Below are 14544 nucleotides of genomic sequence, written 5' to 3' on the forward strand. Positions count from 1 at the left end.
CCAATACATTATCCTTTAATTAACAGCGAATAGTAAAACTGTTTGTTTATATGGCCAATTAACTGAATGACCAGTTTTCGGGGGATGCACTATACACTGAGCTTAATCAAATAAAGGTTGGATGGATGGCCAACAGCTGTGAAGCTGGCATAATAAAATACCCTTCTTGAAGAGACACACCTGTTAAAAGGACACCTTAGCATGACACCATAATGCACTTGAGAATGTCAGAATTCTTTCTCTACAAAATAACATATTTGGGTGATTTTTTTGGTCAACTGTATTTGTCAGATCTGCATTTGCTTCTTGAAGTTATTTAAAATTTAAAGACTTTAGAAAGTCTTTCCTACAATGAGAAGGACTACCATTTGGCAAAGGACCTGAAATCTAGTCTAGAAGACATGTAAAATCAGTATTCTAGAGCATTCCCTAAGATTCAAATGAGAAAATTCAGTTTGCATTTCTCTTCAGAGACCATGACTGCAATATGTGCCTATAAGATTAGTAAAAGTTCTTAGTTAGTCCAAATACTGATCCCTCATTTGTCTCAATCATGGTTTCTAAACATCTCAGTTAGAAGATATCTGCAAGAAGGCTTAGTATCAATTCATCCCACAACCTAATGCTCTATGTAATAGAAAAACATGAACCAAGGAGAGCTTCATCACTTACTTAGAAGAAAAGGCATTCTTATTACTTATTTAAACTGTTATCCACACGAGGATGATTAGAAAATGGAGGTCTTTAAGTACAGAATAACATCTGCTTACTTGAACTTTTGCTACACATTCATACTGCTGTTGTGTTTAAAAGTATTCTCTGTGTTTTGAGGTTTCATCAGATTTGATTTCCAGTTCTCTTCTGTTTCTTCAGTCTAATAAAATGGATTGCGGGTCTGGAGGTCTGAAGTCTCTGGGTTTCTGTTTTCTTTTTCTCTAATTGTTCTTCTAAGTTCATTACCTCTCTGAGTTGTCATACAACATTTTGATGAAAAAAAAAAACCAAATGACTTCCCCAATAAAGTAAGTATGAAGTACTGTAGCATTCTGAAGAAATGAGAAATCAGCTTATAACACTAATAAGCAATTCCCTGACGCAGGGCTGGGAAGCAGGTGCTCTGGTGGATCAGCAGAAAGGCAGCCACCGTGCACGGATGGCAGGACAGCAGCCTTCTCCCTTCCCTCTCTCAACTCTGTTCCCTCACGGAGCCGTCCCGCAGGGACCCAGCACACTTTGGCGGGGGGTGCGGGGGTAAGGGCCGGGGACGAGGCATGCGCAGAACCGTGCTCCGTGGGTCCTGCAGCCGCGGGCCGCGCTCTGTATCTGTGACAGATTTTTAAGCAGCTGCCATCACTGCTTTGGAACCTGAATGAAACAGCAGCTGCCAAAGGCTGGTGGCTCCAGCTGAGCTGTTCTGTGCGTTTCACCATGCGCATGCCCTACTTGAGGAGAGAGTATTTGAGAGGTGAGGAGGGAGTTTTCTTATCTACGCTTCAGAAGATGCATTTGGTTTTTCCAAAGGTGGAGAGGAGAGCCACCTAGCATAAAAACGTTAAGAACAAAACTCCTAAGGGTCAAGGGAAATGAGGTTCCCGAAGTACGAAATATAAAGAAGATGAAATTAAACTACTTGATAGTTTTGCAATGCATCGTATGTCCATACACACAAAGGTCCAGTAAAGGACTAAGGCGAGCAAAGGAGTTCGCGTTAGTTATGACAGTACAGTCAGTCGTTAGGACTATTGTTACCCTCTAGTTCTCTCTACATGAACAGAATGTTCTCTCCCGTCGTGAAGCAGACTCGGCTCTGGTTTGACGGCAATTTTCCTCATTGTTCGTGCCCCTGTGGAGAGATGCACTTCCAGACGACCCTTGTTCAGGAATATCGCATAATAGGCCTGCAATAGCAAATGGTCATTGAAGATTAAAGAGGAGTCTCATCTATGACTTAGCTTAGTTCCCTGACAGAACTGCGTATTCATCCGCTCTGAGATCTTACCTGAGAAGTTAAGACTCAGTATTTTCTTAAAAAGAGTATTTAAAGCAGCTGGAAATAGCTTTTTAATCATTTACCATTTTTGCTTGTTAGATGATGTGGCAAGTGGAGATAGTAACATAGCAGTCTCTGCAAAGCAGATCTGCAATGCTGAAAGAACAGTTGTGCTGGCACTGGGCTTCTAACTCACAAAACCCATCAGGAAATAAAGAGTGTCAATAAAATCCCTCTCCCTTGTATTCACAAACAGACAGCTAGCTTCTGGGAATGAGTTCTGACTCCCAACCTCACGGCATTCTGAGTGTTTAGATTTCAATTCGTTCTCAGGGCTGGTGGAATAGATTGCTATCAACATGTAACTTGTCTCCCACATTTAGAAAGAAGGAAGACAATTTTTCATCCACAAACAGGACTGCTTTCTTTTCGCCACTGTTACTATAGAAACAGTATGGTTTTGAGATCAGTTTATGAACCCCAGGGAGGTTGAATGCAGTCCTTGTCCCCAAAGCTGACGCCACGCTTGCTCCCTTTCTTGTGGAGCAGGGGGGTGGCACCTGATACACGGTGATCACTTGGTCCCCTGCGAGTCACCTGAGGTAGTGGAGATGGTTTCATTCAAACATCATAACGTCTCCAATAACTTACAAAATCGTCTGTGCCGCGTCGTGTCCACCACAAAATGGCCAGAGGATCTGGATTAGTGCTTGCCCTTCATCAAAAGGGGCAGCTGCCATCTACTCAATTAAAATTGTTTTAGCTGACTGAGTTCTCAAACCCCTTTAGCAGAACATTATCACAAATGACCCTATGGGCATCACAACTGGTAGCTTTGAGGAATAAAGTATGTCATTTAACCAGTATTGATTCTACGACAGACATGAACTGTTTAACATTGTTTCCTCTTTCAGATAGCATTGACAATGAAATTTTAAAAACTAGATACTCATTATCATTAAAATGTTGAAACATTAACATGTTATTTCTAATTTACTTTGTACTATAGTGCTTAATATTTTCTCATTTTAATTGTTTTAATGGTAACATGTTTTATTTTAAGAACTATCCTGAAAGCTGATGACTCAAGTCCATTTATTTAGTTCTGATGAGGAGAAATCTGAAAACGATGGCTGGTGCTTAATTATTTGACTGTGACCTAGGAAACACACATCCTTTAGTGAAACCTATTTCAGAATGTTTGATCTGGCCCCCTTATTATAACTAGCTTATCATTTGTAGCAGAGAGAAAATAATTTAATTTTTATGATTAAAACATAAAGGCATTAAGAGAAGTTATATTTTATATTTATTCAGTGCTTATGCATAGTAAAATATGAGATAAAATACCACTTTTTCTCCCTCTACTCTTCAAAAAATATTTTTGGTTTTTTTTTTCTTCCCAAAGAAATCCTTTTCTTCCCTAAGGTCAAAGGTTATCCTTTTATATTTTCTTCTAAACTTTTAAAACTTTTTTCCTTTCATATGTAAGGCTTTAATTCATTGGGAATTTATTTTTCTGTCTGGCATGAAGTAGAAATTAGTTCATCTTTTTCTGTATGGATAACCAATTGCCCCAGAATCATTCACTGAAAGGGCCACTTTTCCCCTAATGATGTGCAATGCCACCTATTGCCAAATGTTGTTTCCATCTATACTTGGCTCTCTATTCTGTTCCACTGACACAGTTATCCATGAATTAACACCATACTCGCATGGTTCAAAACTCTAGCTTCTAATGTGCTGATATCTGCTAGGACAGTCCACCAACTTATTCTTCTATTTCAGGAGTTTCTTGGGCTTTCGATCTTTGATATAAATTTTAGAATTAGCTTGTCCTGATTTACAAAAAGATAAGGTGGTATTTTCATTGAAGGTGAATCTACATATCACTTTGTGGAGAACTGATATATTTTTAACACTGAGTCTTTCCATTAACATGTTGACTTTAATAAGTAGTCTGATGTAATTTTTCAATAAGTTTTGTAATTTTTTCCATATAGGCCTTACATTTGTTTTGTTATATTTATTCTTAAATTATATACTTGTTCTTGTACTATATTTACTTGTTCTTTTGTTATCGTATTGGCTAAGACTGATACAGTGATAATATTCATCTTTTCTTGGGCTTGATTTCATAGAAAATGTTTATAATGTTTTCCTATCAAGAAGCCCCATCCTGTTCTTAGTTTATCAAGTCTTTTTTTGTTGTTGTTTTTAATCAGGAATGGTTGTTAAGTTTTACCAAAAGTTTTCTCTGCATTTATCAAAATGATTATATGATTTTAGATTTTCTAATACCAAGCCACCTTTGTATTCCTGAGATATTGCAAATTACTCATGGTAATGCATCTTTGGATTTTATTTGCCAATACAGCTGACCTTTGAACAACACGGGGTGCTGACCCTCCGCACAGTCAAAAATCTGAGTATAAGTTATAGTCAGCCCTCCTTATACGCAGTTCCTCCGTATCAGATGTTCTGCATCCTCAGTTTCAACGAACCTCAGATCGTGTGGTACTGTTATATTTACTATTGAATAAAACCCGTGCAGGGCTTCCCTGGTGGCACAGTGGTTGAGGATCCGCCTGCCGATGCAGGAGACGCGGGTTCATGCCCCGGTCCGGGAGGATCCCGCATGCCGTGGAGCGGCTGGGCCTGTGGGCCATGGCCGCTGAGCCTGCGCGTCCGGAGCCTGTGCTCTGCAGCGGGAGAGGCCACAGCAGTGAGAGGCCCGCATACCACAAAAAAAAAAAAAAATAATCATAAAAAAAAACAACCCGTGCATATCTGGACCTGTGCACTTCAAACTTGTGCTGTTCAAGGGTCAACCATATTTTGTTTAGTGTTTATTTTTTTTGTGGGGGAAGAAAATGGTATTATTATATGACTACCCATGACTAAATTTTAAATGCTAAAAGTGATTTTAAAAAACGTATAATTACAAACAACACAACCTGATTTACAAGAATGCATGCATATTTAAGGCTATATTTGTAAAGCACTCTGTGATTTGGCCATGGCATACTGGTAATTCCTAAGAATGCTTTCACTGAGAAAAATGAGATTAAATGGAAAAATGTATATCTTTAAAAATGTGACTGAAAGTATTGGAGGAATATCCATGCAGTAAAGAGTTATGGTGCCTAGATCAGGACAACTAAGAGACAGCTTTTAACAGAATCAAATGGCTAGGGGGTATGAAAACTAAAGCTCACAGCCCTACAAAACAGACACTGTGTAGGCTTTATTTTAATGTCACTATTGTCCATGCCTGTGTTGGTTGTGTTCTCTTCACCTTCTCCTGCCCAGGTCCATTCTCTGCCTTCTCTCTGTCCAGAGAGGGTGCAGCAGGTTAGGCTCCAACAGACTGCATCACATTAGCTAGTGAAAATGGGAAGCTGATCCTAAAAAAATTAAAATTTAAATTTAAATTTAAGGGACTCCATCTGGTTATCTACAGATCTGGTAGGAAATTGGATTTAGAGAGAAGATTAACACAATGTGAATGTATTTTAAGCTTTCTCTCTTTGTATATGCAAAACCCATATGAAATATGGATGTAAATACAGGTGTGTCTGCACCTAGAACTGACCAACAGGAAAATCCTAGTGGAGATAGGAAGTGTCCTAAGAAGATGATAGTGGAAATAAATGACGCAAATCAAAAACTATAAAAACAATTTATAAACTGTAAATGCTTCACCTGAGTCTCTATAAAATAATTATTTTATATAAGCATTAGGGAAAATGCATTATTAGCTAGGTGTGAGGGTACCTGTCCAGTTTGCCTTCGTTTTCTCCTAGGTGGCGCTGGTGTCCCTCCACTTCCCAAGAGAATAATACCAGACTCATTCTTGGTGCTGAAGGACAGGTTGATTTCTGTTCCTACATCAATAGGCACAGGGGACAGCTCTACAAAACCAGGCTTCGGGAAGCTAACTGTGTAAACGTTCTTTGGGTAAAAGGAAAGAAGGGAAGAAAGCATTAGAAATGAACATTTAAATTAATTTCTCCATCTCACTCACCCTCCTCAATGCACTCAACGTTACTGTGAAATACAGTGTCATTTTAGAACACATAAAAACCCACAGTTACATGGAGAGCTTAAGAGCAAGCAAAGAAATATTATTTCTAGCTGTAACTGAATTTTCTGAGCAGTTTGAGTTAAAATAAAAATTTGGGCCTCTGCTTTTATTCTAGAACTTTTGATTTGAAATATAAAAGGTTATCACTGACAGGTAACATTTTCTTTTGGTTTAAATCTGTCTTGCTAAGTCTCCCTTGAAAACTCTCAACTGATCCCTGGAATACCACCTACCAACTAACTGCTTATGTTTTATAGCTGAGTCTGACCATGGTCTCTGTCTGCATTCTTCCTCAGTGAAGAGCCCAAGGTAAAGATGTTTGCTGCTCTCAAGTATATAAAGACACTCTAGCGGAATTTTTAAAAAATCAGATACAATCTATATCTTAAAAATAAATAAACCAAATATTTCCTAGTTTGGTTTTCCTCTCAAAATGAAAGTAGTATCATTGTCCTTGCTGATAATAAAATTAAAACAGTAACATTTTAAACGGTAACAAAGTGCAAAAGGGAGAAAGTAAAAATCACCCCCATTCCAAAGCTGTGTAGAAGCATATAGCTTTTTCTAATCCGTTCATTCACACACGCATGCATGTTTTTTTTTTTTTTTTTTTTTTTTTTTTTTAATGCGTTACGCGGGCCTCTCACCGCTGTGGCCTCTCCCGTTGCGGAGGACAGGCTCCGGACGCGCAGGCTCAGCGGCCATGGCTCACGGGCCCAGCCGCTCCGCGGCATGCGGGATCCTCCCAGACCGGGGCACGAACCCGCGTCCCCTGCATCGGCAGGCGGACTCTCAACCACTGCGCCACCAGGGAAGCCCCGCATGCATGTTTTCATTCACTCACTTTATCTTTTACACCTGCCCTCTTCCTCTCTCCTCCTGTCTATATTTAAACTGAATCATGACAGGCACGTTCATTTGTCACTTCTCTTTCTCACTTCACATGTGGAGGATATCTCTCTGTCAGTAAACGCAGATCTCATCATCACTTATAATGGCAGGAGGTCATTCCATTTTATGAATGTGCTAGGACTTATTTAAGCACGGCCATGGAGTCGGGCATTTAGAGTGCTTAAAACATTCATTTAAAAAGTCCTGGATTTGGCTGGAGTGAAAACAAGGGATCCTTTAATGCAGGTTATTTTCCTCCACAGTGTTTCAGGCCCAGTTAAATGTGTTGTAAAAATGTATAATCTGTTTTTGATTCCAATTTTCAAATCATAGAATTTTGGATACTTCAGATAAAACTACTGTGCAGACTTTTCAATATTTATCAAATATTGATCTTTCTGCATCATATTTTAGTTGCAAATAATTCCCAGTTATTGAAAAGTGCCTTTACAGAATCATCATTTCCACACATACAGGCTATCCCTTTTCTGGACAGTTTTCCATCCTCATGTATATATCTTTCGCATGTGGATGAGAGTTAGGCTTTGGAAGATTAAAACTCTGAGTAAAAAGAGGCTAGTATGGATTCCTAGAGATTCGATTCTGTATGTACTTCCTTTTTCCTCATTCCCAAGCTTCTCAGGGTGGACGTCTATGGCTAATTCCAACTTGGAGACTGTAACTAGGCACAGTGAAGACCCTGAAAGTTCTGTTTCAGCCTTTAACCTCATGGCTCAGTGGTGATTTACTTTTTCTTTTTCCCCAAATCCCTTCATCTCCCATCACAATGCTTTAACATAATCTTAATTGGAGGAAGCAGCTAAAATGAATAGTTGTGTCACATCAGGGTAATTAAAAATTTGTAAGTATGATATATTTATCATTTTCTTTTTAAAACAAACTCATCACTTTTAGAATTCCCATAAAACTTTTACTAATATTTGCTGATGACTGTTGGATCTTGTTTACAGATATAATAAGAGAGCAGCGCTGTGACCTGTGTTCCTCTCTCCTATGGATCAGCCTCTACTGAAGAGTCAGTGCGAAATAGTCAAGTGGTATCAGGAAGCTTCTGGGCTGCTTTGACAATAAAGAAAAGATACTGAAGATACCTGATAACAGGGGACTTCGCAGTCCCGTCAAAGCCAAGTCTTTGTAGATGGTTCCCACTATGTGCCATTTTCAAAGAGAAGGAGGTTTGACTTCTAAGCTGTGAACAAGATTCTATGCACTAATGATCATGGTGTAAACTATTACTTGCTATTTGTGTAAACACCTAACACATTTCAGAAAAATAATTTAAGGCTACTAATAAAGCTATATAAAATACATGAAGATAAACTAAATCTAATATAGATGACAAAAATGAGGAAAAGAGATAAGTAGTGTGGGAAAGGAAGAAGGAACCAGAAAAGAGATTAATATTAAAAATACATGCTATGAAGTGCTGTACGTGTGGGAAACTTGTTCACAATTTGGGGTCTCTATAATACTGTTCTCCTAAGTTCAGTTAATCATGAAAACTTATAGAAGTACTTCCATCTTGCTTTATCATTTATGCATAGCTAAGACTAGGGTCAGTAGGAATTTAAAATATATTAACAAGGACTGGTCCCTGTAATAGACCCATCCTAAGTAAGTGAAATCTGATATGAATGTATTTAGGAAGTCATTAAGAAGAGACCAACCTCCAGTGAACATCCTTTGGTAACACCAACATAATCAGGGCTGCTAAGTATATTATATGGAGTTCTTGAAATTTCAATATCTCTGAGGCAGCCAGAATATTTCTTCAAATTTACTTCCGGCCTGTTGAAAAGTTAAATGGAAAACAAAAGCAATATCATTAGGGCAATGGCGGTATAGTGTGTGTGCCTAGTGGATGAAAGCCACATGGAGCAAAGTGCTGCACAGGCAGGCACGTCTCTCAGACTGTGCACACACGCACACATGCACCCAGAAAACTATGCTTCCATTAGCTACTGGTTGGATAAGTGGATATGAGCACCATCCTGCACAAGGAGTCTTTATGTAGTTCTTCTTCCTCTCCTTTAAAAAAATAATCTCACCTATTGCATTTAAATACAAGGTACAGGAATTAACTGACTTCTTATGAAGTGCTTCATATGCATAATGAAATGTGTTTCTTTTTTTCCAACAAAGGGCAGAACTTGTATGGGACAGCATAATCAAACTACATACTGACAAAGTTAAATAAAATCTTGCTCAAAATTAAAAAAATATCTGGAAACATTGATTTTGAAAAGATAATATTTTCATTGAGACTTTTTTTGGGGGGTGGTTAGCTGAAGAATAAGGTAATGTCATATTTCTCTTTAAAGATTTTAAGTCAAATAAAACCTGAGAAACATTCTTTTGGATTACATAGTCTAAAAAAAAGATACTTTAAGATTAAGTTTACAGATTGACCCTAAAGTCCTCATTCTGTATTGCAGCAGTAACAAAATAAAGCAACCAGAGTCGCAAAACATACATTTAATTTTTCCAATAAGGTTGAAAATGGCTTCAGTACCCAAATGACACTTGAATGTTTACTTTTTGCTCATTACTTCTTAAAAAGGGATAAACTTGCTAGCACGTAGTAAGTGCTCAATAAACATAAGCTAGCAGGATATTAATGGTGATGACACCTCTTTCATCTATAGCAGCACTGTCCAGTAGAACTTTCTGTGATGATGGAAATATTCTTTTCTGCACTGTCCAAATCAGTAATTAGTAGCCATATATGGCTGCTGGCACTTGAAAAGTAGCTTGTGCCAATGAGAAACTGAATTTTTATTGTTATTTATTTATTTATTTATTTATTTGGCGGCACCGTGCGGCATGCAGGGTCTTAGTTCCCCGACCTGGGATCAAACCCGTGCTCCCTGCATTGGGAGTATGGAGTCTTAACCACTGGACCACCAGGGAAGTTCCATTTTTGAAAAAATTTTCTTTAATTTAAATTTAAATAGCCACTGTGGCTAGTGGTTACCATATTGAATAATGCAGGTCAACAACAACAGAAAAAGTAACACTTTTTTTTATGTTAATAAGCAACTCTAAAAACTGTCCACTCAACACCAAGATATTATACTTATTTGGATAATGATTAATTCTCTCCTCACTGTCCCATGATGGCAGGATTCCTTTTTTTGTCTTAATAAGAAACACATGACATGACGACAAACAGGTAGGAAAGCAAATCAGACCCTGGGAGTGCGTATCAGGTGATTTATGTCATGCTGGGAATTTGTTCTATTTGTTTCTCTCTCTCTGGGACTGTTTTATTTTCTTTGATCATTTCCACTTGTTCCCAAGGTCTTCCCCTTCTGTTCAATTAGCTGGTTATTACAAAACACATGCCAACTGGAGAGTGAGAATCTTGCTTATATTCTTCTTGTATAAAGTAAAGGAAATGGGTGGACTTCATTCTCAGTGTTCATTTGCTTCCATGTTCGCTTAGAGGAAGACTGATTTATCACAAGTTTCTCAGAGGTCTTATCAATAAAATAAATCACTCCTACAAGTTATACACTTCATTGTTTCAGGGAAATACAAAGAATCATTTCAAAACACAATGATTTAGCAAGCTCGACATTATGAAAATCACAGGGTATAAGTAATCACATATGGTGATCAGATTCCTAATGAAAATCACAGGCCACTGTTTCCTCTGTTTGCCTCAGAGACAAAATTACAAAGCTAAACAATGTCATTCCAGAGTTTTATTAGCATATATTTTCACTGAAAGCCAGCCTCTGCTTTTCAGCCATCTCAGCAAACAGCACTTGATTGGTCTTATAACTGTATCATGATTAAACAACTTGGATTGTTTTTTTCACACTTTCATTTCTATATAGTCTGGTTTCTGGTATTAAAAGTCTAGCCTTTGCTTTAAAAATTTCTTAGATCAGCTCAGCTTCATTATGTCCTTTTGGGAAATTTGGCACCATTAGGTTTTGAAATACCAAAACACTCAGCTGTAGCTCTAGCCAGAGTTTGATCAGCCACTTACGGAGGCCTGCTGCTTACAACCTCCACGCTAAAACCTCCTGCCTACAAATAGGAACTGAAATGCTCCTGAGAAGCTAGAATGACTGTCCGCAAGCTTCCTCGTCATTAATGCAAACACTTGTTTTACATATAGTATTTCCAGAGAAATACTGACTCCATAGCTAAATTCTAAATAAACATGGCAAGAAAGAAGCAGCTTTGTCAAGAGGTGCAAGGGCCATGTTAACGCTTGCATATTTGCAGGCTTGCAAAAAGCAACCAGGCAGTAGTACGCATTTGGGAGCACAGGTTGATTGTTCAGCAGACAGTACGGTACCTGGGAGACCAGAGTCTGAGGTTCAACCCAAGAGACCAGTTTGTTCCCCGGAGCTAGATTTCGCCCATAAACCTGGCCAGCTGCCCTTAGCGTGTGCTGCTGCATGTGTGCACCTGGCGGCGCTGTGCGTGGGCGGTTGAACAAATAAGCAGAGCCACTTTGTCATCACGGCTGGTGAACAAGTCAAATTGCAGTGATGGTGGGGAAGCAGCAGCATTTTTATAAGCAAAGGGCAGCGTGAGAACTATCTCAGAATGCACTACTTGTTCGTGAAATGTACTGTGAATAAAGCTGCATAGGTGTCACTCTGCTTCTGCATCACTGCTTTATCTAAGAAGCCACATTTACCCAACCCATGCACTTGAAGAAGGCATGCATAAATTTAAATTTTACCTTGCTTTCATACTAGGTCAAAGGGAAGAGAAAAAAAATGATTTACTTATAATTGCATTTTCATTTAGTAAAATAATAAACCTTAATCATAAATCATTTAAAAAAGAAAGCATTTCATAGAGATCTACAAAGGAAAGGAATATAAAACACCAACAGAAAAGAAAACAGACATATACCCTTGACTACAGTGAAAAAAGAGTCCAACGGTGACCATCTCCCACACTATTCTCTTGGAAAATTTTAATTTTGGAATTGAATTTAAAGCACCCATATTTATCATTCTTACAAATGGGAAAATGCCCAAGTGTTGCTAAGCTGTAGTGTTCATGAGTAGCCTGTAAGGAGAGCTTATTGCCTCTTTGAACTTAATTTGAACTTAATATACATAAAAATAATTCATGTTCATCACATCTTTTGTACTTTATCATATTAAGATCCTGTTTGTAGGCAAAATTACAGCTAACTATGAATGCATGGCTCCTTGACTAGTCACAAATATATGTCTAAAGGCTGTTTTGAAATAATGTGCCATGCCATAGAAATATTATAATTATGAAATGCTGTACTGTGAGAGTAAAAATATCTTGGCAGTAAAGACTCATCAGGTATGTAGTCTGCAAACTAATACATAAACCCATCTCAATGAAGTTAACATATACACTTTTGTAGATAATTCCTAAAAATCGCTTTATGGTAATTAAAGCTACATTATCACAAGGATAAATGAAGCCACCTTTGGATAGCCTTATTCTGGGTACATTTAATTCACTCCTAGAGAATTTAGTTAGTGATCTTGCAAAGTAAATCTTAGCCTTGAACAATTTGCTGGATCCCTAGTATTTAAATAGTACCTGAAACATAGTATTGATAGATGCTCATCAAACACCTGTTGAATGGATAAATGGACTTTGGAGTAATAACTATGCCACTATTCAAATACATTTAATCTGCAGTGATTTTTCTGACCAGACACTTTAAATCTGTAATCCTAATACAGATGCAAGATCACGTAGACGAATGCAGAGCCAGTTTATCTGCACCATTAAAGCTTATCAACTTATACCCCGATAGACTGGTAACTGGACAGGTACCTGGCTTACGATTTAGATACAGAGAGGAGCAAACCTCTGTCTGAATACTCACTATCATAAAATGAGACTGAATTTCCACTGCTCATTTGAGAAATATGAAAATAATTGACCACCGTACTTTTCAGTTATTCTGAGACCCTTCCTATCGTAATGTGTCTTTTTAGAGTAGAAACACCTAGACAGGACTTTTGCAACCATCAAAAGGTAACAAACTAAACAAAACAAAAATTAAAAACATGGTGGTCTGTATTTATAGTAAACTCTTACGGGTTAGCCACATCAATTCATCCCATTCTAATTAGATTTAATTAACATTTATTGAGCACCAAATACTCTATAACTTGTATTTCTTTTTTTTTTTTTTTTTTTGTGGTACGCGGGCCTCTCACTGCTGTGGCCTCTCCCGTTGCGGAGCACAGGCCCCGGAGGCGCAGGCTCAGCGGCCATGGCTCACGGGCCCAGCCGCTCCGTGGCATGTGGGATCTTCCCGGACCGGGGCACGAACCTGTGTCCCCTGCATCGGCAGGCGGACTCTCAACCACTGCGCCACCAGGGAAGCCCTATAACTTGTATTTCTTATAGGTTGTTTTATAACAAGAAGGAAACTAATTAAATACCACATGAAATATTTTCTGACACTTTTTAGTTACTTCTATTAATTTTTTGAACTAAACTACGAGCTAAATATATCTCCCTATCTGCTCTCTAAAAAACATACGTGAAATTTTAAAAAATGTTGACATGGGCACGAGAATAACTAATACCACTTTAGCATCAGGCATATGGAAAAGTTCCAAAACTATTATCATTGCTTGTGCTTAGCCATAAAATAGGTTATACTCACAGTGTCCTGGAACACTGACTAATTTTCAGACCACTAAGCAATGTCAGTGCACCATTATCTCCAGTGAATGTGCAAGGAGAAAGGCAATTACATTCAACTCCAGTTTCTACCTTTAATAACTTTTATAATTCTTTTCATCCGGTGACTGTAAGGGAAACAGTAATTCCCGTCCATCTCTTCAACAAAGATATCAAATTAATCTTTAGTTTTTAAATCCTGGTTGTGTTATTGTAACATGCAACATGAATTTTTAGATTAGGCCTTTCTGTAACTAAAGGTTATGACATTCCTGTTGTAATTAAACTTCAGAACTCTAGTGAGCATAGTGGCCATTTAATTAAAACTTAATCCTTAGCTCTAAATATACACCAAATTACCTCAAATTTCTCAGTGTTGGCAGACCACCAAAATATATTTTGTCATCTGCTTTCAAGTCAAGACCGAAGTTGTTTCCAGGAGATGAAGTTGCTATGTTCTCCTCCTGGTTAGTATCTATATCCACAATTGATATGTTGGCTGCAAAGGAAAGAGGAAGTTTCACTTTTTATTTGCACAATACCAACCACAGCTATATCATCACTGTTCCTTCAAGATAAATTTACTTTAATTCTCAAATTAACATTGACTTTCTCAAGCACATATACTATATACAGCTATTTAATAATTGCAGAAACGACAATAATATCAATAAATACGTTGTTAAAGGAGCCACAAAGAAAGCACGAAAATAACAGCCTGAACACCAGTGAAGGTAAACTAATCAAGTTAAAAGAAAGAAGTGTAGATGGACAGCAGAGAACCAGTTGACATAGTTTTCCATAATATAGATAGGTAGTTAGAAAATAGGGTAATATAATTAACTAATGCTAAGATCAATATCTAATTAGAAATTAGATTATTAATTAGAACTATACA

General features: G+C 37.9%; 1 protein-coding gene across 1 annotated transcript in view; it reads right to left on the reverse strand.

Annotated features, from left to right (window-relative positions):
- LAMA2 (laminin subunit alpha 2) overlaps positions 1-14544 on the reverse strand; it is a 613890-nt gene that overhangs the window by 33399 nt on the left and 565947 nt on the right. The window contains 5 exon segments of the mRNA XM_032650802.1: positions 1750-1898; positions 5768-5944; positions 8657-8777; positions 11695-11706; positions 14007-14145. Of these exon segments, the coding sequence (XP_032506693.1) occupies positions 1750-1898; positions 5768-5944; positions 8657-8777; positions 11695-11706; positions 14007-14145 (598 nt within the window).

This window comes from Phocoena sinus, chromosome 12, assembly GCF_008692025.1.
Source record: "Phocoena sinus isolate mPhoSin1 chromosome 12, mPhoSin1.pri, whole genome shotgun sequence".
Classification (NCBI taxonomy): domain Eukaryota; kingdom Metazoa; phylum Chordata; class Mammalia; order Artiodactyla; family Phocoenidae; genus Phocoena; species Phocoena sinus.